This window comes from Sinocyclocheilus anshuiensis, unplaced genomic scaffold (genome assembly GCF_001515605.1).
Source record: "Sinocyclocheilus anshuiensis isolate Anshui unplaced genomic scaffold, SAMN03320099.WGS_v1.1 scaffold517, whole genome shotgun sequence".
Taxonomy (NCBI): domain Eukaryota; kingdom Metazoa; phylum Chordata; class Actinopteri; order Cypriniformes; family Cyprinidae; genus Sinocyclocheilus; species Sinocyclocheilus anshuiensis.
In genome coordinates, this window is record NW_015536535.1 from 612806 (window position 1) to 639322 (window position 26517).

General features: G+C 35.3%; 2 protein-coding genes and 1 long non-coding RNA gene across 3 annotated transcripts; 2 read left to right on the forward strand and 1 right to left on the reverse strand.

Moving 5' to 3' along the window:
* Positions 1-139: 139 nt before the first annotated feature.
* Positions 140-22582, reverse strand: arhgef38 (Rho guanine nucleotide exchange factor (GEF) 38). The gene is made up of 15 exons (XM_016495170.1): positions 22518-22582; positions 13337-13596; positions 10002-10186; positions 9729-9846; positions 9012-9159; positions 8904-8921; positions 8398-8597; positions 8107-8240; positions 7914-8018; positions 6729-6851; positions 5967-6278; positions 4036-4167; positions 3750-3951; positions 1469-1680; positions 140-363 (listed from the first exon to the last, which is right to left on the reverse strand). Exons 1-15 carry the CDS (start codon positions 22559-22561, stop codon positions 181-183), a joined length of 2376 nt encoding a protein of 791 aa, XP_016350656.1. The 5' UTR covers positions 22562-22582; the 3' UTR covers positions 140-180.
* LOC107695322 (uncharacterized) lies at positions 19098-20223 on the forward strand. The gene is made up of 4 exons (XR_001634983.1): positions 19098-19165; positions 19336-19405; positions 19481-19520; positions 19595-20223. It is a non-coding gene; the product is annotated as an uncharacterized LOC107695322 (long non-coding RNA).
* ppa2 (inorganic pyrophosphatase 2) lies at positions 21816-26114 on the forward strand. Its single transcript, XM_016495175.1, has 12 exons — positions 21816-22170; positions 22573-22637; positions 22794-22832; positions 22931-22984; positions 23457-23576; positions 23744-23830; positions 24556-24682; positions 24751-24878; positions 24971-25059; positions 25228-25297; positions 25373-25412; positions 25487-26114. Exons 1-12 carry the CDS (start codon positions 21996-21998, stop codon positions 25513-25515), a joined length of 1023 nt encoding a protein of 340 aa, XP_016350661.1. The 5' UTR covers positions 21816-21995; the 3' UTR covers positions 25516-26114.
* The last annotated feature ends 403 nt before the right edge of the window (positions 26115-26517 follow it).

Sequence of the window (26517 nt, forward strand, 5' to 3'; positions counted from 1 at the left end):
AATACATTTTTTGATTAACAAGCTCTCTATAACAATTTGTATATAATTCAAGCAAACACTGTTGGTAGCATCACATGTGCAAAAATATTTGTGCAGGGGTGGCCTTCATTAAGCAATTAATTTAAAAGCTATATTCATATTTTAAATAAAAATAACTATTAATAATAAAAAAAAAAAGTTTTAAGCATATGACATCTTTCCAAGGTAATTTGCTGGGACGTAACCTTTTTGTCCATTAGATTCAGCAAGCCACCAGTCTTTGTTACCAACGAGGTCCGAAAACTGAAGGATACGAACATGTTGGTACTCCTCAAGTGTGAGCTCTTGTTCACAGCGTGCCTGGAATGCATAAACTGCATAGAACTGTGAAAAATAAAATAAAATGAGACTCTTTAATAATTCAGCTTGACAACAGTACAGCCTCAAAGCAAGAAAAATTAACTTTAAAGAAAAGATATTAGTTTGAAACTACAAAATGCACTGTATTGCCACATAACAGAATACTATATTTTTTTTCTCATTTGAAATGTCTTGGTTTGTCCTCCTGAGATCCTTTCCAGGACATATTACCAGTAGATGGTGCTGTCTATCCGTTGTTTAATACAACAGAAATAGGACATTTGACTGTTGGTTTTACTCCACTTGTGTGTGTTTGTGGCATTCCATACAGGCTGTCAGTTCTGCAAGCCATAATTTTACCAGTAGGAGGTGACAAGTAAGTGGCTTTTTGTATCTTATGAGTCATTCATTCATTTGCTTAACTCAGGGCTGTCCAAACTCAGTCCTGGGGGGCTGGTGTCCTGCAGAGTTTAGCTCCAACTTGCCTCAACAAACCTGACTGGAAGTTTCTATGCCTAGTAAGAGCTTGATTAGCTGGTTCAGGTGTGTTTAATTAGGGTTGGAGCTAAACTCTGCAGGACACCGGCCCTCCAGGACCGAGTTTGGACAGCCCTGGCTTAACTGATTAGTTCAAAAACATGGATTCAGTTAGGAATGAAACTCTGAGACATGCAAAGTTGATCCTGTTTGACTTCGCTGGGAACCATTTCCATTGGGGGAGCTAAAAAAGTAGTTGCATTATTGTGCCTAATATGTATGTTTCTGAATATGATCTTTTTGTATTGAGCTGTTGTATACAAGCAATGTCACACTCACAACTGTGCTGTTGTTCTGAACTTGGGCTTCGGCCATGATTACCTGCCCAATCACATCCACACAAAATAATTTTTACCAAATACAGAAACCAAAATCCTATTACCTGTTGTAGTGTGAATGAATGAAAATGTATCATCGAAGAAGCACTAATTAAACATCACTGTTCCGGTCAATGATTCTGGCCATCCAAAACTCACTGTTTTGCTTTTTCGACCGGTTGCTAAAATTTTGAAACAACAGCACTTTTTCTTACATGAAAATGATTCCATTTTTAAGCCTGGTGTACTACACATACACACTTCATGTGTCTTACATGTTGGTCCTCAGAGGGGTCCGGCTCGTCCTGTGGTCCAGACTGAGGGGACATACTGTCTGAAGTGCTGTACGAACTGAAGCTCCGCATACTACTGCTCCTGCTGTTGGACACGAACAGACTCAGATTGTCAAAGTCATCTGGCCTCTCAGTCACCTCCCGCTGGGGGTTGTAGGCTTTCAGGAATGATGAGTACACGTAGCCCTTTGTACCTAAACACACATACACACACACAAAGAGATATGTCATGGGGGAAGTCGTGGCCTAATTTAGCCCTTTGTACCTAAACACACATACACACACACAAAGAGATATGTCATGGGGGAAGTCGTGGCCTAATTTAGCCCTTTGTACCTAAACACACATACACACACACAAAGAGATATGTCATGGGGGAAGTCGTGGCCTAATTTAGCCCTTTGTACCTAAACACACATACACACACACAAAGAGATATGTCATGGGGGAAGTCATGGCCTAATGGTTAGAGAGTCGGACTCATAACCCAAATGAGCAAGGCACCGAACCCCCAACTGCTCCCCGGGCGCTGCAGCATAACCATGTTTGGTGTTTGGCAGCATGCTGTGTGTGTGCACTTTGGATGGGTAAATGCAGAGCACTAATTCCGAGTATGGGTCACCATACTTGGCCACATGTCATGTCACTGTCACTTTCATTATGAGCAGCAGGAGCCTGGTTAACCTAATAGGAGCAAAAAAATTTGCTTTGTGAGACCATAAGAGTGAACGTGATCTCAGACCAATCAGTTTCGAGCCTCAAACTAATTGAATTAATTATCTGAAGGATTCAGATTTATGGATTCAATTTTTCACATTCCTCTTAAATAATACAATTAAAATATCACTTACATGACCACATTACAAAGAACACTCTTTTTTCCATATTGTGATCTTTAAATATTTCACGTAAAGTGTCATTTCAAGGGCTTTAGTGGCTAAATTTTTTTCTTCTACTTCCAGTCGCTGTTGTTTTGTCCCCCACTGACCTGAACAACCTACAGTAGTTGATACAGACTATAAGAAGTCACCTGACATAACAACCAGAACGCTGGTCCTGTTGTGAAGCAACAGTCTCTGTGGAGTTAATGAGAGGCTAGTTTATAGACATGTGATGAAAGAATATCCTGAGGGGACTTCATTACTTTCTGCCATAAAGTTATGGAGTGCTACCACAGATAGGATTCATCCAAAGTTTCCACCAGCCGTATGAATGCTTTCTCTTGGTTTAAACTCTCATGTGAATTCATAGCATAAACATGGGTACAAAAAAACAAAAAACGTTCAATTTTTTAACATTAGTAACAAATTGAATGACATTTTGTTACAGCATTTATTAATCTAGGTTAAAGATAATTTATAAATATGCTATCGTTTATCGTTAATTCATATTTATTCATGATACACGAACTACTGTTTATTTATACAACTTGCAATGTTAAAATGTATGAAGAAATTAACATTAACCAACACTAATGAATACAGTAAAACTTACGTTTCACCAAGAAATTTTAGTTTTACGCACAACAACCACTCATTTACAAATAAATAACAAAACATATGCCACTGTTCAAAAGTTTGGGATCAGTAAAAAATAAATTAATACTTTTATTTAGCAAGGATACATAAAATTGATCAAAAGCGACAGTACAGACATTTATACTGTTACAAAATATTTATTTAAAATTAATGCTGTTATTGTGAACTTTCTCTTTTTCAAAGAATCCTGAAAAAATCAGGATTTCACAAAAATATTAAGCAGCACAACAATTTTCAACTGTGATAATAATAAGAAATGTTTTGTGAGTACCAAATCAGCATATTAATATGATTTCTGATGGATCATGTGACACTGAAGACTGCTGAAAATTCAGTTTTGTCCTCACAGGAATAAATTAAAATTAAGTATATTAAAATATGAAACAGTTATTTTAAATTGTAATAATATTTCACAATATTACTGATTTTACTGCATTTTTTAAAAATCAAATAAATGCAGCCTTGGAGAGCATAAAGAAATCTTAGTCTTACTGACCCCAAACTTTTGAATGGTAGTGCGTGTCCTGTTATTTATTTGTAAATGAGTGGTTACAGCCTGCAGAACTAAAATTTCTTGTTAACACTTTACAAAAAGGTTACATATTTTAACATTAGTTAATGACTATCAATATTTCATAAAACTTCCTTCTTTTGTACATTATTATTATATATTTTTCTTCTAAAAACAAATGTAAGGGCATTTGAATACACATAAACAGACTTACACCCAGTATGCACCAGCCAGCGGCTGCTGCTTCCCATAGGGTCTTTGTCTTCCAGCAGGGCCACCAGCTCCCCCTCCAGCAGGCTGATGTCATTTTCCTGACAGGCATTGCAGTTACGCTTGAGCTGATAGAGCCGATCCACTGCAAACTCTTCCAGGAGCCAGGCTCTGTGCTCCTCTGTCTGTCTGGGGATCTCTGGGACCTGAAGAGAATTTTCAAGTCAGCTGGGACCTTAATGGGACCTTATGGATTTACCCTTTTTTTTTTTTTTTTTTTGTAATCCTACCATTTTCTTGTCCCGTTTTTCAAAGCTCACTTTGCGCTCCATCAGCTTTTGGGAATTATCTTTGAAGAATCCAAGGTTGCTCAGCTCCTCCATGATTGAATTTTGGACTTCACTAAAGTTTGACAAGGGAACCTAGATGACCAATGGTTAAAATGGCATATTAAACATCCATGACAGAATTTAATATGTCTTAAAATGATTTAAAATTAGTTATATCAACATAATCTTTCAGAGTGATCTTAAAAATGATGTCAGGGTAAAAAACGTACATACAGTTGTTTTAAACTTACATAATATTTTGAGTTGATTTGTTTTTATTAAAAAGGGGTCCTATCATGCTTTTTCACTTTTTCAACTTTAGTTAGTCTGTAATGTTGCTGTTTGAGCATAAAAACGATCTGCAAAGTTACAAAGCTTAAAGTCCACTTCGAAAGGAGATATTTTATTTAACCGAAATCACTTTTCAAAAACTACAATGAACGACTCGTTTGGACTACAACGCATATTTTCACAGATTTGTGATATCACAAAGATCGACGAATGGGACGAGACCTGGTTGAGCTGCACTAGAGAAGGCAACGAGTGTTATCACTATGTCGGAGACATGCTAGCTTTCCCAGGGCAGAAGAACTTAGAGTGGTTACAATCATCCGGGTTTAAATCGCGCTCAAATTGATTTGATTTTGACGCAATATTTACACTGAAGCTTACAGGCGGCTATAGTAAGGGGCATGACATTTCTCGACCAGGCCGCAGGTGCCGAGTGGAGCCAATCACAACACACACTGGCCCAGCTAACCAATCACAGCACATTTCGTATTTCAGAAGGCGGGCCTTCATTTGATACAGGAACAATTCGAGCCGTTCATGCCAGACTGGAGAGAGAGTAGGGTTGCCAATCCCGTATTTTGGGCCTAATTGATTTGTCCCGTACATAACCTCCCTTGTCCTGTTTTTTGACTGCTACGCTGATCTAACCACTGACCGATACAACAGCAGCGGTGCTGATCACTTGAGAATGATCACTGATACTTGTCGTCATCCAATCACAGCCCCCCTCACGCAGTATACGTTAAGTAGGCCTAAATCAGAAATTGTGAACATAACTGTTTGCGGAATCCTCTGCCGGCTGGTCGCTCCCGCCTCACAGCAAGCGCCGCTCGCACTAAAGCCAATTCCGTCCGTGTTTTGACTTCAGTAAATCAGTTTTGGTGAATACAAACAATGTGATTATTTTTCATGAGTCCAAAATCCCGCCGCGCAAGAGACGTGATCAGTAAGGGAAGTCTTTCACTATTGTAATGTTGTTATATAGAGAAAAACATTTTATATTTAAGTAACTAGCATAAAACTTAACCTTGGACCTACACCCCCAAAACAAAATCAATACTTTGTAAAAGAGCATAGCAGAAGTCATAGAGGTTCATATCAGCTTGATATGTGGGCCTTCGAATATTGGCTTGTAGTCAAAATGGTTGAGAACCCCTGCTGTGGATGAACAACCACTGTAATATTTCAAACCCATATTACACTTTTGAGTTTTGGTATTTATATGCATTATTGCTGTTTTACAGGAAGTAACTGTATCTAAATTTTATCTTGTAGCCTATGTGAATTTTTCCATGTCAGATTTTGTGGGAAGCTATATTATATGCCTGAAGATCCTTTATGCTTAGAATATAATAGGCTAATGGTTTTGGATAACACAGAGGTTGTAGGTTTTAATCCAAGTGTGGACCAGAGCAGTAACCTGATAAGTTACAAAAAAAAAAAAAAAAAATTCACCATTTTGCCCTTGAGCAAGATACTTAAACCTGAGCTTTCTAGGGTGAAAAAGGGCTCTGTCACTTTCTCTACATTTCATTGTGATTTTGTTGTTTTTGAAAACTACATCAGTATTTTAGCATAATTTTCTACCTTCTTTAACTCACCGGAATCTGTTGGATAGGCGGCCGAGCTGCTTCCATCAGCTTTCTAATTAATTTTACTACACAAATCAAGCAGTTGGTGAGGATTGTCCTGACAGCTCGGTTGAAGCATTGCAGCTCCTCAAGCAACTGGGCATTGAGGGCCAGGTAATCTTTTTTGGCCTGGCCCTGTTCCTCTTTGGAGGATCGGGAATCCAACTGGCTGCAGTAGTCCAACAGTTTATTGTAGCGCTTCTGTATCAGCTTCTGTGGTGAGGCAAACATTCCCAGCAAGCTCGAGAGTGGAGCAAGAACAAGATGCTCCATATGATCTTTCTGAGGAATGCAAACCATACATATTTTTAAACAGGATGAAGGGTGGGGAAGCTGATATTCACTGATGCAGACATTTATTTAACAAAACAGAGGTTTATATACCTTACAAACTAAATGATTTGATAGAATGAAAGCACAGGGATATGTGTGTATGATATGTGAAATAAGCCTTAAGAGAATAGTTGAATGAGTCTCACAAAATATTAATTTCAGAGTTCAGCATTCTGGTGATATATGTTGCTGTTATTTCATCCTTGTACTGCACTTCCTATTGCTTAAATGTAATTTTATAGAGGAACTTTAAAAAGGATCATCATTGACTGTTTGAGATGTTTATGGCTCACACTGCAGGGTTTTTTTTTAGAAAGAAATGAGAAAGAACTGAGGAGGACTTTAAATTTTACTTGATAAATTATGCAAGTGCATGTTTGTGTGAGGGAAAACACTTACAAACTGTTTGTATGGGTCATTGCCGTTCCTCTTTTGCTGAAAGCCATTTGTGTCTATTTTGTCTGGATCCTTCATTATAGCTTCTAGGTCCTGTGCATTTTGAACAGCAATGGATATCATCTCCTACAATATAAAGAGAAATATATTTATATACTTCAAATACCCAGAGGACACATTATTTAAAAGTTTGCTTTGAAATGCTTTCAATTAATAGAAATGCAATCAAATTCACATTTGTACAATGATGCTCTGCCTTTTCCCCCACAAAAAAACACTAAATAAACCCTCAATAGCTAAAATAATCTCAGTACTTTCCTATGTTTGTCACTATGCACTGGAAATATTGCAAAAATTGATCCATGCAGTAATTTTGAGATTGATTATGAGGTCATTTGTCATTTTTATGATTTTGCTGATTAAATAGAATGAATTTGTTATTAATTTATGAGACTTTATCTCATAGGTCAAGAGTCCCTAAAATCATTACATATATTTTGAAATCACCATGTACATTCGTGTCAAGGTGATTAAATTAAAGGTTTTTAGAAACCGCTGATTAAATGCAAGGAGGACAGTATTTGGGGTGCAAAAAACTTAATAATGACCCATAATACTGTTAGGTCAGCACAGGAGGAAGATGGACAATACCTGTCATGTAACAGATTTTTATAAGTGGGAAAAATATACTTATGAAGGATGTAATTACTCTCACTGATGTAATAAAAATTGAGATTAATATCGGAAATTTATCTGTACAAGTACTGAGGTTCCAAGAGGTGCATCCTCCTTTTCTAAAAGCAAAATAAGTGTTCTTATGTTAGAAAATACTTTTAAGGCAAGACACCAAAGATGAACAGGATAAACATTTTAACTAGATATCACCATAATTCCCCAGTTAAATGATATATGTTTTCTGAAATGTTATGTTTAAATATGCAAATGAGGAATTTTCTAATTAATTTTGCACATTTTTCAATGTCCAGAACGGAACATTGGATAAAACCATGTTTAAAATTCTGGTTTCATTTTGTTGACATATTACATTTGAAGGTTTCTGCTATTTTTGTTTTTAAACACTTAAAAGTATATTTTGGATGTTTTAATTGTTGAATTTGTCTAGACTTGATTGTATTTCTTTTTGCATGCTTAAAAATATTTAACATGTTTAATAATGCAGCTTCATACCTGAGTATAGAGCAAGTAACAGGTGATGTTTTTCACTAGCTGTCTCACAGCTTTCTCAAGGCTACGGAAAAGTTTTTCCTCTTTGTCAAACTCTTCATCTCTCACCTGTGAAGACAGAAGCCATAGCAATACACTCACACTGCCTGTACAGAGGTAAAAACATGGTCATTTTAACTGTGTTTCATTAAAGTACCTGTGGCTCAACACCAGTGAGAATCTTGAAATAGCTTGTCAGCCGGTCTGATTTCTTCCTGATAGAATGAATGTTGAACTTGTTGAGTTTACCAATCAGTGAGGTTTCATCGTCACTCCTCTTATACTTCAGCACTGAAACAACACAAGTGTCCTTTATTTGCATACTTGAAAACTCCCAAATCAAAAGAAAGAAAGAAAGAATTTGTTAATCTAAGCTGATTTGACAAAAGATTTGTGAAAATATTTTTTTTTACAGTGTACTTAGTGAAATATCCTGTGTGTGTCTCACCTATGTCTTTCCTCCTCTTGAACTCATTAATGTTGATGTTAATAATCTTTACGGTGGTCAGAGCTTCCTGTAAGGGTCTGTTGTCAGGGTGGTCCGTGGGTGTGGCATTCCACAGTTCAGCCAATAGCAGCGGGTATTTCATGATACGCTGCACTGGTTTAATGAGTAGAGAGCCCATGTCAAGCAAATTGGGCTTCCCCCTAAAAAATGACATTGAATGAAGAAAACATTAAAAACAGAACATGGTGCACTCCATTTTGTTCACTATATACAAACTGTATAGATTACTTTTATGATGTTTCTGTAGCACAGCTGGTACAGCATGGTGTTAGCAACAACAAAATCGCAGGTTTGATTACGTAGTTATAAAATGCCTAGCTTGAGTATACTCTAGGTTGTGTTGAGAACTAACACAGGTCTATAAACTAACATTCATATTTATGATTATGAAATATCTGAATGAATATTATTTATGACAATGTTTAAATTAGAAAATGCATACTTACTCTTGGTCATATATTTTCCTGTGAGAGAAGAGACAACAAGTCATTAATACGAACTTCAGAGCTAAATGCCTAAACATTACACATATACCTAAGAGTTAACATCATTACTTGAGTGTGGATATGCATCTTCTAAAATGCTGCTGGATGTCTTCCTGTGCTTCATAAGACTTGAGTAAAGCATTAGCCTCGTCATGATGATAGCAGTAAATTTTGTATACATCCTCCATGATGGCTTTGGCTTGGATAAACACTTCTCCTAAAAAAAGATCAGACTGCATTTTAGGCAGCACTCTATGAAGTTTAAAGAGGTCACTATTTTAACTAAAATTGTAAATACATTTTCAAATATTTTGATATGAAAATCTTCATAGTTGTATAATTTGAAACACTTTTTTAATTGAAATTAAAGTTATAATAAAATTATGAAATGTTTTAAATGATCAAATAAAGTTGAATGAAATTATAAATAATTATGATAATAAATTTGTTGCTCTTTTGTTAGTTTTGACTGCTTTTATTGTCCTCATTTGTAAGTCGCTTTGGATAAAAGCGTCTGCTAAATGACTAAATAAATAAATAAATAATAATTTAATTTAATATTTTGTATTTTAAAACTAGATCTTAAAAGTATTTTATAGGGTTTATTAATTGTATTAATATTTAGCTTAATAATAAACATGAATAAAGTAATCCTAATTTATAATGTTGGCTGTTGCTTTACAGAAATGTTGATTATCATTAGTCATTATCACTATAAAACATTTTTGTTTGTTAGTGTAATACTTGTTAGTCAAATATGTCTATTTGAATTTTATTCAAAATTACCTATGAGTTGTGTTTCAGGGTTAGGGTCAGCTATGGCATCTCTCAGTCTTTGGAGCAGTTCAGCAGAGACATCACACACAGACTCAATGTTGGTGAACAGTCGATCTACATCCACCACCTATGAAAAAACCCATCAGACCCCATTTAAATCAAACAATTACATTTTTATTTAAGTAGCAACACTACATATTTGATAGATTTTTTTTGTTTGTTTTTTTTTGTGAGAGAGAGATACATCTCTACGGAAATATGGTTGTGGGACTGTGAACATGCCTGGGCTGCTCTTAAAGGAAGCAGAACCTCGCTTATGCAGAGCTCCAAGTCCTTCTGATAGTCTCCCTCTGTCCTAACCAGCTCCTCAATGACCTTTGACCTTTTTATCATCCTCCTGTGGCGGATCTCTTCTGGATCCATGGCTGGGGACGTGGGTGAGGAGAGATCATGGGGGGACATTTTCTCTGATGTGAGAAAGGAAAAAAAGAGACAAATTATGCTGTTTAGATTTATATACACAGTTAAATCCTGTTAAATTTACAGTAAAAAATATGGCAGCTGTGGTTGCCAGAAATTTACCATAAAAATATGGTGACAGCATTTTAGGTATTATGAAATAGCATATTGCCTGTATATTTTTTACAACTTATAACCCTGTATTTCATCAAGTGATATCATGTTAACAATGATATAATGTTACTTAAACTGCCAAAATCTGTTTTGTATCTTAAAATGTACTGATAACTATCATAATAATACAGGTTGTAAAACAGAAATCCACATGTTGAATCAAAATACCATCACGATAACACAAAAATAATGCAATAAACATTAACTATATAACAGAAAATGCAACATAAAACGTATGTTACTGATAACAAAAATTATTTAAAAAAAGGAATTCGGAAATGTTATTTCCAAAAACCATTCATTTTAATATTTATATAGTAAAATTACATATAATGCAATGTTAAACCATTTACAGTTTTACACCACATATGGAATAGTATCTTACTGTTAACCAGGATTTTACTGTGGGATTTTTTATCTCTTTTTTGTAAAAATTACAAACAATTTTTAGTGTAAACTGGATTGTTGTGAAATGCAAACAAACCAGGATTTAAAATATTTCTCTATTTTTTAAATAATAATAAAAAAAAATGATGTCTTGCTGCTGGCAATAAGAAAGTTGAACAAAGCAGGTATGTACTTTGGGAAGTGAGATGATTCTTTGTTTCCTGATCACCTCAATATGACACTTCCTCTTACAGCGAGAAACACAGAGAGGCTACTGGCAAAGGTGGGGCCAGTGTCATATTACTTTTTGTGATGCAATTGCTGTCTAGGCCCATATCTTTTAGTACTTGCACATGCCAAGATACAGTAGATTTAGTATTTAAACGGACTAATCATTAGACCAAATTTTAATAATTTCAGATGTAAATAAGGAAATGATTGCAATAATGCAAGGATTTTCCCTTGCATTACATGGTAATGACACTTCTAAAAAGATTCAATCCCACATTTTACACTTAAAGTTTAAAATTCAGTAACTTTAATTAACCAGGAAACAAAACGGTGACTTATTCTGTGTGAAAAAAAAAAAAAGTGCAGTGCAAAGACATAATTTGAGGAGCAAGTCTTAGACAAAGAGTTTGGTTATGACAATAGAGGAGTTGTATTTCACTCATCCCATTCACACAGAATCATATAACAAATCTCTGCCCTACAAATCACCATAACATGTTCCATTATTCAGAAGAGAGTGACACATGACACCCAACTCAAGCTAATACAGTGGATTTCCTCAAATGCTTCATCTGTAATACATGATTCTCTAGTGAAGCTGCATTTTAACTGCCTAGAGTAGACAATTTAGAATGGCAGAAAGGAAAATACAAAGCCTTTCACAAGACAGGCCAACTAATGGAAACCTGTGCCACACAGAACAGATCACATTTCTGCAGGAAAATGTGACCTGATTGAACTCAAGCTTGGAGATGTGCTGCAAGCTCTGTGTGAGTGTCGATTTAACTCCAGTGCCTTTGTATTGTATCGATAATGATTTGCCTATCTTATTTTCATTATTTTCAATCATTTGACAGCCTCAAGCAAGACTCTCATCCTACTCCCTCTGCTTGGTTTGACTCAATGACACAAAGTAAACATACAGGATGCAAACATATCTCACACACAAGTGGAACCTGCCCTGCAAGCCCATTAAGAGCTTGTGTCTCATGTGATCAAGTGTTTGCTTTAGACATTTATTTTTCTTTTGGGACAGACATGAAAATATCATATTTCAAACACATATACTAACTTGCTAAAACAATATTCTTTTTTCATGAATCTATTGTTTCATTGGTGTATGAATGATTGAGCACTTCCTGTTCAGGAACCTGTTCATTTCCTCAATGATGTCATCATATTTGACTTGAAATGTGCCATATGACATACAGCTGGTTGTCAAAGACATACTAAGAAATTTAAATATAAATATAAATAATATAAAATGGATTACAACACTGTGCTGAAATTATTTGCACATATATTAATAACTAGGAGTAGTTCATTTGAATAACTAACATGTCTAGAATTTAAAAGTTATGAAAATTATTTTAAAGTCTGATTGCTGATGGTTCTACAGAAAAACGAACTAAAACTGCTGACATATTCCTTGTTGTCAGCGTTTCAGATATTCAGTACGTAAAATGGTTTGTTTGCTTTTCAGAGATATAGTTGTGAAGTCTCAGATATCTCCTTCACATGATTTGAATGAATGACAACTCATTTTGTTTATATAAAGGCTATTGTCTGCAAACTAAGACACTTGTATGACAAGACTGTCCACATATCTGCAAGATTTCCTCAATGTCATGACTTGGCTTTCCTGAACTGCTTCATTCCCTGTTCACTGGTTAAACTAGTTTTTTTTTTAAAGTGATGTCATTTTCAAGTTAAGATTATGATGACTCTGACATATCAGCGCGACCAGACTGTGACATGTTGTTCACAAGAAAATGAATGAATGAACAACTGTATATTTGTAACAATACTTCTTTTTCACTGAATTTAAGGCTCTAATAAAGCAAAAAGATTGCAATGTGGAATGAACTAACTAAAGATTAGTAGATACCTAGAAACTTCCTGATAAAGTAAACAACATAGGCACTGTGGCTAAGCTTGTTTACGACTGTTCCACAGCCATGTTCAGCACTGTGGCCGAGGTTCAGTTTGCATATGTGACATCAGTCCAGTGGGAATAAATCTTTTGCTGTAACATAACAACGCAACAGGTGCTAAGCATCAGCACACATACATGCCCTCTTTTTACTTCACTGCATAACAAAGATCTAATGGAATTTGAGATGGCAGGCTTTATGAGAGTATGATTGGTATAAAACCAACTCTGTGCTACCCTGCTGCTCTGCAGGATGACAGAAAACATGGGTGACTATGTAAAAATGTGTTGCAGTTAGCATAACAACTGTCTTTATAAAGTTAGCAAGGCTTTACTACAAAAATGTTTTATGTTTAACCACTATAAGAGAGCACTGCTTCATACAAATTAGCTGAAAAGGCTCATTAAATTTAGTTTGTGACAAAATAATTACCTTTAAGTTTAGCACTATACTCTGTCTTGTCAGAATGACTCCTTCTCACCAAGGTTGCAATGCTGATGTCACCTTTGGAAGCGTCATCATCCACAATAGTATCTGTCTTCCTCCTTTCCAGGTATCTTATAAAAAGTCTGTTTCTCCTTTTGATGCCTTTATCCTTCTCTTTTTTCTCCCCCTTTTCATTCTCTCTGTCATTTCCACTGGCCTGGTTGGGATCCATGTTGACCCTTTTCTGCTCCCTCTTGTTTGGCTGTCTGGTGTAAAGGTGAAAGAGAGAGACAGAGAAGGGGAGAGTCTGGGAAGAGGAACAGGTGCAGTGTTGCTGCTATTGCTGTGTACACTAACTCCATGCAGGTAAACCCTCCCCCTCTGTTTCCGCTATACCTGCCTCAGGAGAGCTGTAGCCACACCTCCTTCACTTCTCTCTTTACAAAAAACACACATATGAAGCTAGAGATGAAGGAGTCTGGTCTACCTTAAGGTGAAGATAGATGGTATGAAATGGGATTCACACAGCGTAATATTTTGCAGAGTGACTTGAATTTGCAAGGTAGCATTTGCATACCTGTTGGACATGTGGAATACTGAGAGTCAGACCAGCAGCCAGCCAAGACACAAGAAATAAGTCTATCTATCTATCTATCTATCTATCTATCTATCTACCAAGACACAAGAAATAAGTCTATTTATCTATCTATCTATCTATCTATCTGTCTGTCCGTCCGTCCATCTATAACCACAAAGAAACCCATATCTGAAACATAGACTTTCATTTTGGTTGATAAGCATACCTTCAAATTTTGGTTGTCATAAGTGTGTGAGAAACTAAACAATCCCTTTAGATGGTTGAAAATGTGTGTGCAGATAGAGTTAATATTAAACAAGAAGGAGGGTCTGATGACTTAACTTTGAAGGGCATGACAAAGGTCGACATATCAAACAGGCCTGTAAAGTTTTCGATTTGTGTCAACATTTACAAAGCACTACGGCAACGCTGGTGTATATATCAACATTATAAGACCAAATGTGTAAACGCGGTCAAATATGTCATATGACTGTGGCCTTTCAAATATGATTTTTTTTCATTTTCTGGTTACTGTTTTAATAGATCAGATTTCCGATCAAATCTCAAATTGACTTTAATGAGAAATGGTTGTTGACTCATTTTAACTCTGACTATGACTACATTCAGGGGTCAGCTGGTCTGTCTGTGTAAAAATAAAGTAAAAAATGTCCCATATACAGGGATGTGAATGGATAACTTAACTTTCATACAGGTGAAATCTGGTAAATCTGGAATTATGAGCTGCATAACAATGTGTCTGGTGTAGATAAAGAATGAGTGAATGGATGCATTCATCCGCCCATTACAGAGAGAAACAGCATCAGAATGTGTTAATTCTGCATGACTGTTTTTCAATTTTCATTTTCTATTTTTCAAATGAACTGGAATGTATAAACTAGTAGATCTATTTAGAATACTGAGGAAAATACCATACAAAGGAAAAAATACCACACGAAAAAAAAAGCCATACGGCATGATAACAGCTAGTGATTGCAGTGAGTGACTTTTCCATATACATAATGAGGAAACTGTTTAGCTTTTTTTTATTTTTTTTTGTGGGGATAGGGAGATAACTATTAGCAACTGAGGCAGACTGAACCTGACTCACCAACTGTTTAAAATATAACCACAAAGAAACCCATATCTGAAACATAGACTTTCATTTTGGTTGATAAGCATACCTTCAAATTTTGGTTGTCATAAGTGTGTGAGAAACTAAACAATCCCTTTAGATGGTTGAAAATGTGTGTGCAGATAGAGTTAATATTAAACAAGAAGGAGGGTCTGATGACTTAACTTTGAAGGGCATGACAAAGGTCGACATATTGTCTATCTGTCTGTCCGTCCGTCCATCCGTCCATCTATAACCACAAAGAAACCCATATCTGAAACATAGACTTTAATTTTGGTTGATAAGCATACCTTCAAATTTTGGTTGTCATAAGTGTGTGAGAAACTAAACAATCCCTTTAGATGGTTGAAAATGTGTGTGCAGATAGAGTTAATATTAAACAAGAAGGAGGGTCTGATGACTTAACTTTGAAGGGCATGACAAAGGTCGACATATCAAACAGGCCTGTAAAGTTTTCGATTTGTGTCAACATTTACAAAGCACTACGGCAACGCTGGTGTATATATCAACATTATAAGACCAAATGTGTAAACGCGGTCAAATATGTCATATGACTGTGGCCTTTCAAATATGATTTTTTTTCATTTTCTGGTTACTGTTTTAATAGATCAGATTTCCGATCAAATCTCAAATTGACTTTAATGAGAAATGGTTGTTGACTCATTTTAACTCTGACTATGACTACATTCAGGGGTCAGCTGGTCTGTCTGTGTAAAAATAAAGTAAAAAATGTCCCATATACAGGGATGTGAATGGATAACTTAACTTTCATACAGGTGAAATCTGGTAAATCTGGAATTATGAGCTGCATAACAATGTGTCTGGTGTAGATAAAGAATGAGTGAATGGATGCATTCATCCGCCCATTACAGAGAGAAACAGCATCAGAATGTGTTAATTCTGCATGACTGTTTTTCAATTTTCATTTTCTATTTTTCAAATGAACTGGAATGTATAAACTAGTAGATCTATTTAGAATACTGAGGAAAATACCATACAAAGGAAAAAATACCACACGAAAAAAAAAGCCATACGGCATGATAACAGCTAGTGATTGCAGTGAGTGACTTTTCCATATACATAATGAGGAAACTGTTTAGCTTTTTTTTATTTTTTTTTGTGGGGATAGGGAGATAACTATTAGCAACTGAGGCAGACTGAACCTGACTCACCAACTGTTTAAAATAAGAATGTAGTCAAACCTTGATTAAAAGAGTCATGAGGGTTGGAAAAAATGTCTGTCAGAAACGAGACCGGGATCCAACAGCAGGTGAAAACAAATTCCAAGTTTATTGAAACTGGGATAACAAAAAGTCAATAAATCAGCCGGATGGCAAAACCCCAGCAAAAAGTCAGTTCAGGTCAGTGCGGAGGTTAGGGAGAGAACAGGAGCAGAGACAAACCGGGACTTTAATCTATCAAAGGCCTCCTGAGCCTGAGCAGTCCAGGTGAACGGTACCTTGTTGGAGGTGAGCGCCGTTAAGTGTGCAGCTACCTGGCCAAAGTTCCTGATGAATCGCCGGTAGAAGTTGGCGAAGCCCAAGAAACGCTGCAGAGCCTTCCTGGAGTCGGGGACTGGCCACTTAGCGACAGCCTCGACTTTGGCCGGATCCGGCTTAATCTCCCCAGCCGAAATAATAAAGCCCAAGAACGAGACCGACTTGGCATGGAACTCGCACTTCTCCGCCTTGACATAAAGCTGGTTCTCCAGCAGCCGTTGTAAGACCTGGCGCACGTGCTGAGTGTGTACCTGAAGAGATGGAGAAAAGATGAGAATGTCATCGAGGTACACAAAGACAAACTGGTTAATCATGTCTCCCAGCACGCTATTAACCATGCCCTGGAAGACAGATAACAAAGCCCAAGTAGACCCCACCGAAATCGTGACAATGTCATTATCATAATCATGTGATGCTTAGTCTATAACCTGCAGCCATGGCTCTGTTTAGAAAAGCAAACACAAGGCAAAGAAATTAACTTTTATATAAACATTGGGTAGGTGCAAAAATTTTACCTTTAGGGTTACAATAGCTTCACTAAGTCACTTTCTTTAAAGGGACAACTTTGTACCTTATCCCCCTAAAGCTTCATTGAAGTACCCAATTGGTGAAATGATTTTGCAGATGTAACTCTCTACTGCAGATGACAATCTGATTCAAGACATTTTGGGTGATTGCACGCCAAAACTAAAAAATAAAATAAAATGCTGTGGCTTAAATGACTCACTCAAACATCTGAACTTGAACAGACATCTGGTCTGTTTAATTAAGTAATTCTTTCCACAGAGCATTTTCTTTAAACAAACAAACATTAAAAAAACAAAAACAAACAAACATTTTAGCTAAATGCTTGTATAATAAAAACATAAAATTTGTATGTTTGTAGTATTAGTATGTAAGTAATATGTATTATTGCTCTTTTTGTGAGCAGGCAGTGAAACTATTTTTGTTGTTTATTTGTTTTAGTTTTTTTTCCAAAATGTATTTATTTACTGCGGATGACACAATAAACAAACAAGGAACTCTGGTTTTTCCTGACCTGTGTGGTACCTGTACTCTTCTGTTACTGGTAATATGATTTGCTTGATAAACTTTCTTGTATTAGTAAAGATTTTATGCATTGTGCCCCTACATAGTGGCCTCTTTCTGCTTCCTTTTTTCTTTTATCATATGGTGCACTTTTATGGTTTTTGTATCTTTCATGACTCACTCACCGTATCAATGTTTCTCATCAGTTTTAGCAGCAGAAAGGAGTATCAGATTATTGAGGTGGAGAGGATCACAGATTTAATTTTTTGAAGTCTCCTGAAAAAATGGAACTGTTCACATTGTCCCTGCATTTCATTAAAAATGAACTGTTTTCCTTCTTTATTAGGCCCAGTTTGACTAAAACAGATGACAGAAGTCAAAGGACTTCTCAAAATTTGTGATATCACAGTTGAACTTAAAAAGATAAAGGAAAACTTTTATAACTAGGCCTACATACAGGCCCAATGAATACTTGGCAATGCACCTTCTGTTGTATGAATGAGATGAACAAATTTGTTTCGATTTAGTACATTATTTTAAATAATAAGCAGTAAACACACCACAATTTCAGTATTAAGGTGAATACACTGCAGTCTTTAGGATTCTCTTTTAACTGAAGCATGTTGTGGGACACATTATCTTCCTACTTTACTGCACCACTGGAGCTGGTTATAGCTATTGATCACATCTACCTGGACCTAGTTTTATAGAGGCTTGAATTGACATAGGCTACTATATTTACACAGTACTGATTGGTTTTGGTTACCTTTAATCTTTGTACAATAACAAGTCTCTATCATCTCATTGCCTACCTCGAGTGCATTTATGTGAGATTAAAATACATTTTATGTCAATGTGCAGACTTTTATAGTTGACCTCTGTCTAACTGGTGAGATCAGTCCTGGTTTGTACAATGTACATATTTCCAAATACTTGCACCTTTTGAGCTGTTTGCCAGTTTGTTTTCTTCTGCATTTGAGGATGCATTCAAAACTTCCTACAACGGTTGTGGTTAATACGATAGCTGAGAAACTGGCTAATATTTTGGTATCTAAAAACGTAGGATTTAATTATTCTCTAAACATCTCTCAAATATGACTTGCACAATTGGAAATGGTTAAGATACATATGAACAAATGAGATTTTAGAGGAAAAGATTATCAGTGAATAATAAGTTTTTCTTATTAAATCAACACACAGCTACTGGAAAGCATTAGTAGCGATCAAACAGCTTTGTCATCTCACCGCGAAACTCCTCAAAATCCATGCAAAAGTGGGCTCTAGCGTCCCAAACGGCAGTCCCACACTCGCGAGCCTTTCCCATCAACAGTGTAATGACATAGGCAACCTTTAACCGTTCTGTAGCATATCGGCGTGGTTGCAGCGCGAACACCAGTGAACACTGAGATAAGAATGCCCGACATGAATTCGGATCTCCATCGTATAAGGGCGGGTTGTTGGCATGCGGCTCGGGTAACAAATGAGATTTTAGAGGAAAAGATTATCAGTGAATAATAAGTTTTTCTTATTAAATCAACACACAGCTACTGGAAAGCATTAGTGCTGAGAAAAAAGATGAAAGGTGATGAGATTGTTTGGTGAGTGTAAGATTTGATTTTTATTTCAGATTTATTAAATGACAGAGTTTCTCATTGTAATACATTTTAGTTTTTCTACATTTTCAGTTGTTTGATATTTTATTTCTAGTCATTTTGATGACTGTTTTGATTTTTGTGACATTATTTACTTTGATCAATCTCTTTCTTAGTCAAAACTCTTCCTTATGTGAGAGTCCATTCAAATGCAGTGATGCAGAGGCCAGTACTGTAGTTGAAGCTGTGAGTATTTATGTCCTTTCATACTGGCTAATTTTTGCTATTAGACAGAAGACAAATACTCTTTTGCTGTTGTAGGCTGCAGAATATGGGGAACCCCTCCCAGTACCATCTGAAGGTAAAATTGTATTTAATGTTTTTCAATACTTTTACAAGTTACATGACTTTGTTAACTTCGTTTCTATTTTGCAGTGGACAAATGGGTCTTCTTCACAAAGTAAAAGATCATTAACTCTTTGCAGTGTGATCTCAGAAGAAGGTAGAAAAGGCCAGAAGAATGCCAGAAGTCAGTAATGTCCCTGGTGCAAAGATTTTTGTTTTATTAATGTTTTATTTTTTAAAACATTGCTTTATTTATTAGAACAAGACACACACACACACACACCCCTCTCATTCATTTGGTGAAATTACCAAGTTATTTTTGCAGTAACATTGGTGAACGTGTTTCTGAACTTCAAATGCACGTGTTTCAGTGCCAAAGATCATGTTCATACTTTAAAGGTTGAATAGTTAATCTCTAAAACCTGAGTTTTTTTTTTCTTCTTCAGACTTTTACAGTGCCTTTTCGTGTGTGTGTGTTTGTTTTGTTTATTTCTATTTATACACCTATTCTGACAAGTCCTTTAGGAACAAGTGAGCAAGTTTAAGCTTAGGTACAAGGTTAAGAAAACTTTGCTTTGTAATTACTGCCATTAGGAACCAATATACATTGGGTATTAGGACAAGAAGAGTTCGTCTTCGCAAGATGACCAAGAAATCAAACTCTGTAGCAAGAATGTGAAGTTCCATGCCTGATGTAAAAAAGAAATAATACTCTACTTTTTTCCCTGGAATGTGTACCATCTGAATCAAGTACTAGTATACAGGAAATAAACTCGGATCAATCTTTTTTGTTTTCCATGATAATATATTTACACAATTAAAAGTGTTTAAATTGTAACTTTAATAAAAAAAAGTTTAATTGCTTTATTAATGCACTGAAAGAAGAATTGTTTTAAATTTTTCTAATTTAAATTTTATTATCAGTTATTGTAAAAATTATTCACACCCTTGGACTTCATTGTGTTAGTCTTTGTTAGTAATCTAAAATAATGAAATGCAAATAATAATTGTAAAATCAAAGTGTTGTAAAGAAATAAAACGTCACAGTTTCCAAGGGTCATATACTTTTGTAAGCACTGTTTGTAATTGTACCATTTGCAAATTATAAATAAAACCATATTATTTGTTTGGTTTATTTAATAATTAAAGGAGTCAAAATTATAAATATAAAGTTGCATAATTTACAGTAAATTTCTGAAATAAATATCATTTTTATTAAAAACCACATTTCAGCAATATTAGGAATGATAAGAAATCATAACAAACAGCTTTCAAATAAACTGCATTCAGTTCTTCAGTACATTACAATACTTGCAGTATTCAAAGCCATTCTTAATTCAATGTTTTAAGCATTACAAATTTGAAGGGAAAAGGGGAAGCAATACAAAAAGGCAGAAAATAGCACATTTAAACCTTTAGTGTCTAATGGCAAAATACCAACAGGTGTACATAAACAGCTAGCTTAATGTAAAAGTTGTGCACCCCAGTTTGTTAGTTGACGTCAGAAAGTCATTCAAGTAAAGTTGACTCCACTCAGAAACTCTCCGAAGCATCTTCAAGTATGGCTATTCTTGTCACTCACTAAATTTTAACCACCACTTTTGCTTCATACACAACCTGCTACTCAAGCTGGGTTCTGTACACAGAAAATTAACAATTAACGGTTGTGGTTAATACGATAGCTGAGAAACTGGCTAATATTTTGGTATCTAAAAACGTAGGATTTAATTATTCTCTAAACATCTCTCAAATATGACTTGCACAATTGGAAATGGTTAAGATACATATGAACAAATGAGATTTTAGAGGAAAAGATTATCAGTGAATAATAAGTTGCATTTCAGTCTTCTCCTCACACAAAGCTATTGGATCTCAGAATAGCCTACTTGAAGTTGTGGACCACTTTTATAGTGAGTTTTGACAGACGGTGGTCAGCTTTCACTTTTAAATGTATGGAAAGAGTAAACATTTAATTCATTTGCATTTGCTAAGGATGTTTAAGGTTATATTCTTGTATGTAACTACAAAACAAAAAGGTGAATCTGTGGCAATGCAGTTATCTACATGATTAACACTGAGTTTTTACCTTTCATTTTTTTAGCAGCTATAGAAAGACGAAGAGCACCCCCTACCGAACACTCATCAACTGCCTTACATTTGCCTAATATTGTATAGCTAAAAATGAATGGTTATTTTTTTTAATTAAAATAACCCTAAACCTAAATAACAAAAAATAATCATAACAATAAGTGAAAGGAATAAAACATATTAAATGTTAACTTAAATTTCATATAATCTCCCTATCGCTGGTAATATCCACACTGTTCCCCATTCTTGCATATTTACTTGCTTGGATTGGCTTTGGCTACCCTTTTGTGTGAATTACGGTCATCTGGCTATAGGTGGCAGTATGGAATATCTAAAAGAGAATTTGTGACGCGCAATGTGCGAGACGTTCAAACGCAAGCAGGAATATACGTCGATGTAAATAATGCGTTCAGTAATTCATACTGCCACGAGGTTTTCTGCTGCCTTCTTCTCTTCACAGTCCTCTCAGAAAAGCACGTCTTTATTTTCAGCTGCTTCCATTCATTTGAGAAAAATGGCGCGTTACCTTACAGAGCTGAGAGGACGACCAAACGCTACTGACTACAGGGTGTACTTGAGTAAGTTTGCTCTTCTCACCTTTTAATGTCATTCATAAAAATGAGCATTATAAACGGCTCACACCTTTCAAATAAAATGAGTATTGGTGACAGAACATGTTACCTCGCCGCTGATTTATGCGCTCTAACGGCGGGAGATTTCTGAACGTCATAAGCAAGAGACAGAACATGCATGCATTTACGGTTACACTCACGCAAGTTAAAAACCTAACGATTACACTATATAATTTGCCCATTTATCGTTGTATTTTGTACACTTTACGCTTACTACATATGGTCTAGCAACACGCAAGGTCTCATGGTCATTTAAACATACAGAGTAACGGTAGAGAATACTTCATTGATACCTTGAGATGAATTGAACTTGGATGAATGATACAGATTGTAACATTTGCGTTGCAGAAACTTCAGATGGAAAGTACATATCCCCTTTCCATGACATTCCTCTGTATGTTGCTGATGAACAGGTTGGTATAATGTTCTTCAAATCAGTGATGTTATGTCTGATAGTAATAAATAAATGAGTCATTTATTAAATAACCTAATTGACATCAAGATAACGGGCACAATTCTTACCCAGTCTTTTTTCTAATTTTGTTGGCATTATGTTTCTCCCATATCAGGAATGTGGTGTTCCACCAAAGAAGTTTAAAACGAATGAGGTAACCATTCCTCAATCTACACATATTGGGAGCTTATTGTTGCAAAATAGAAGTTAATAATTAGAAAATAGAAAATAATTCTGTGCTGTCTTTAACAGATATTGTTTAATATGGTTGTAGAAATACCTCGTTGGTCAAATGCCAAGATGGAGGTAAGTATATTTTTATAGAGTTGTAGCAGTTTTTCTAGTGTCTGACTGTGGCTAAGATGACCAGCAATTCTCTATTTCTTAATTTGATTGATCAGTTGGCTGATTTGGCCAATAAATAAGAAAGCCAATTTAACATTGAATATAAGATTTACATGAGAAGAATAATAGAAAAAAAGAGAGTTAAAAAAAAAAACCAAGTCAGTTATTTATATATCAATAGGTTGCCAAAAGGAAGATTTATCTGCCAATAATAATTATAAATAATACCATATAGCTAACCATGTAAATATAACTTTGTATCTGGGCTGTGTAGCTTCAGGCTTATACAGTAAGTACCAAATCAATCAAAAAATTACATTTTGATATTAAATTAAACATTTTAATCCATTAATTATTGTATGTTCTGATATTGTGCTTAATGCAATGCAATAGTATGTTATTTTAGTATGTTATTTTTATTTTTTGTCCACAGATAGCAACAAAGGAACCACTAAACCCAATCAAGCAAGATGTGAAGAAAGGCAAGCTGCGATATGTTGCTAACATTTTTCCACACAAAGGTTACATTTGGAACTATGGTGCACTTCCACAGGTGATGTCATGGTTTTGATTATGGCTATGATTTTCAAAACTGTCTGCAATCTGATTTGAACATCTTAATTGTACAGTATTCTTGCGTTGTGTGTTTGTGTGTAATTTTTCTCTGTCACACATTATATAAATACAAAAAATTGTTTTTTTTTAAACCAATGTTTAAAGACATGGGAAGATCCCAGCCATACTGACAAGGCAACCATGTGCTGTGGAGACAATGACCCCATAGACGTGTGTGAGATTGGCTCCAAGGTGGGTGGAATCACTGGTTGATATAATATTTTACAAAACTATTTACAACATTTAGCAGTTTTGTATTTCACACAAAAAAAAAACAATCCTATATGTAAGTTTTGCTTTCATTTCAAAATACTGAAACCTTAAAATCAGTATTTCTCAGTCTTTTTAAAAATGATTTTAATGACTTTTCAGTCAATCCTCATTAGGGCTGCGCGATAAATCGAAATGAAATCGAAATTGCGATTAGACAGAAGCTGCGATTGTCATGCGTATATTTCAGTGAAGCCCGGTTCTGTGATCAGCAGTAAATCTCCATCCAAAGGCCAGAGGGCGCTCTCGGGCTGAAACTCCAAATACGCCTCGCAGAAGAAACTCAGGAAATACCAGAAGATTTAACTGCTGTCATTGATTCAACTTGACTAATAAACACACAATTATGACAATATATGGTTTATCTGAGTTATTATTATTATTATTATTATAATTTTCATTCAAATAAAGTATATTTATAATGCAATGCCTTTATCACTGCTTAAATACTATGAAATATGTTGCGTGCCTTATTCTGTGTAAGAAGCCACATCATCTCACAGAAGGATTTATTTCAAACACTCGGCTCTGTGTAGTAAATGCTGCTCCATCTGAAAGCAGGTGATGATTTACTGCTGATTACAGAACCAGCTTTACTAACAAAATGCACATGACAATCTAAGCCACTGTATATTTCTGTGTTACAGGTGTGTGTAACCGGGCAGGTGATTCAGGTTAAAGTTCTTGGAATTCTGGCTTTGATAGATGAAGGAGAGACTGACTGGAAGGTAATAGCCATCAATATAGAGGACCCTGATGCATCAAGCCTTAACAGTGAGTCATTTTTCAAAATGTTTTTGTTGTATTTATGACTGTAATCTCAACTAGTGTATCTTTAACAGGTGTTGAGGATGTGAGAAAGATTAAGCCTGGACACCTTGAGGCTACTGTGGATTGGTTTAAAAAATATAAAGTGCCAGATGGGAAGCCTGAGAACCAGTTTGCATTCAATGGACAGTTCAAGGATAAGGTAGTGCATCATGGAAGATTGATTATGAGAGAGAAGCGTTAATCCATTCAGTGATCAATCATCTAATGTTAATGTTGTTAATATCATGTTAGGACTTTGCTATAGAAGTCATAAAATCAACACACAGCTACTGGAAAGCATTAGTGATGAGAAAAAAGATGAAAGTTGATGAGATTGTTTGGTGAGTGTAAGATTAGATTTTTATTTCAGATTTATTAAATGACAGAGTTTCTCGTTGTAATACATTTTAGTTTTTCTACATTTTCAATTGTTTGATATTTTATTTCTAGTCATTTTGATGACTTTTGATTTTTGTGACATTATTTACTTTGATCAATCTCTTTCTTAGTCAAAACTCTTCCTTATGTGAGAGTCCATTCAAATGCAGTGATGCAGAGGCCAGTACTGTAGTTGAAGCTGTGAGTATTTATGTCCTTTCATACTGGCTAATTTTTGCTATTAGACAGAAAACAAATACTCTTTTGCTGTTGTAGGCTGCAGAATATGGGGAACCCCTCCCAGTACCATCTGAAGGTAAAATTGTCTTTAATGTTTTTCAATACTTTTACAAGTTGCATGACTTTGTTAACTTCGTTTCTATTTTGCAGTGGACAAATGGGTCTTCTTCACAAAGTAAAAGATCATTAACTCTTTGCAGTGTGATCTCAGAAGAAGGTAGAAAAGGCCAGAAGAATGCCAGAAGTCAGTAATGTCCCTGGTGCAAAGATTTTTGTTTTATTAATGTTTTATTTTTTAAAACATTGCTTTATTTATTAGAACAAGACACACACACACACACACCCCTCTCATTCATTTGGTGAAATTACCAAGTTATTTTTGCAGTATCATTGGTGAAAGTGTTTCTGAACTTCAAATGCACGCGTTTCAGTGCCAAAGATCATGTTCATACTTTAAAGGTTGAATAGTTAATCTCTAAAACCTGAGTTTTTTTTTCTTCTTCAGACTTTTACAGTGCCTTTTCATGTGTGTGTGTTTGTTTTGTTTATTTCTATTTATACACCTATTCTGACAAGTCCTTTAGGAACAAGTGAACAAGTTTAAGCTTAGGTACAAGGTTAAGAAAACTTTGCTTTGTAATTACTGCCATTAGGAACCAATATACATTGGGTATTAGGACAAGAAGAGTTCGTCTTCGCAAGATGACCAAGAAATCAAACTCTGTAGCAAGAATGTGAAGTTCCATGCCTGATGTAAAAAAGAAATAATACTCTACTTTTTTCCCTGGAATGTGTACCGTCTGAATCAAGTACTAGTATACAGGAAATAAACTCGGATCAATCTTTTTTGTTTTCCATGATAATATATTTACACAATTAAAAGTGTTTCAATTGTAACTTTAATGAAAAAAAAGTTTAATTACTTTATTAATGCACTGAAAGAAGAATTGTTTTACATTTTTCTAATTTAAATTTTATTATCAGTTATTGTAAAAATTATTCACACCCTTGGACTTCATTGTGTTAGTCTTTGTTAGTAATCTAAAATAATGAAATGCAAATAATAATTGTAAAATCAAAGTGTTGTAAAGAAATAAAACATCACAGTTTCCAAGGGTCATATACTTTTGTAAGCACTGTTTGTAATTGTACCATTTGCAAATTATAAATAAAACCATATT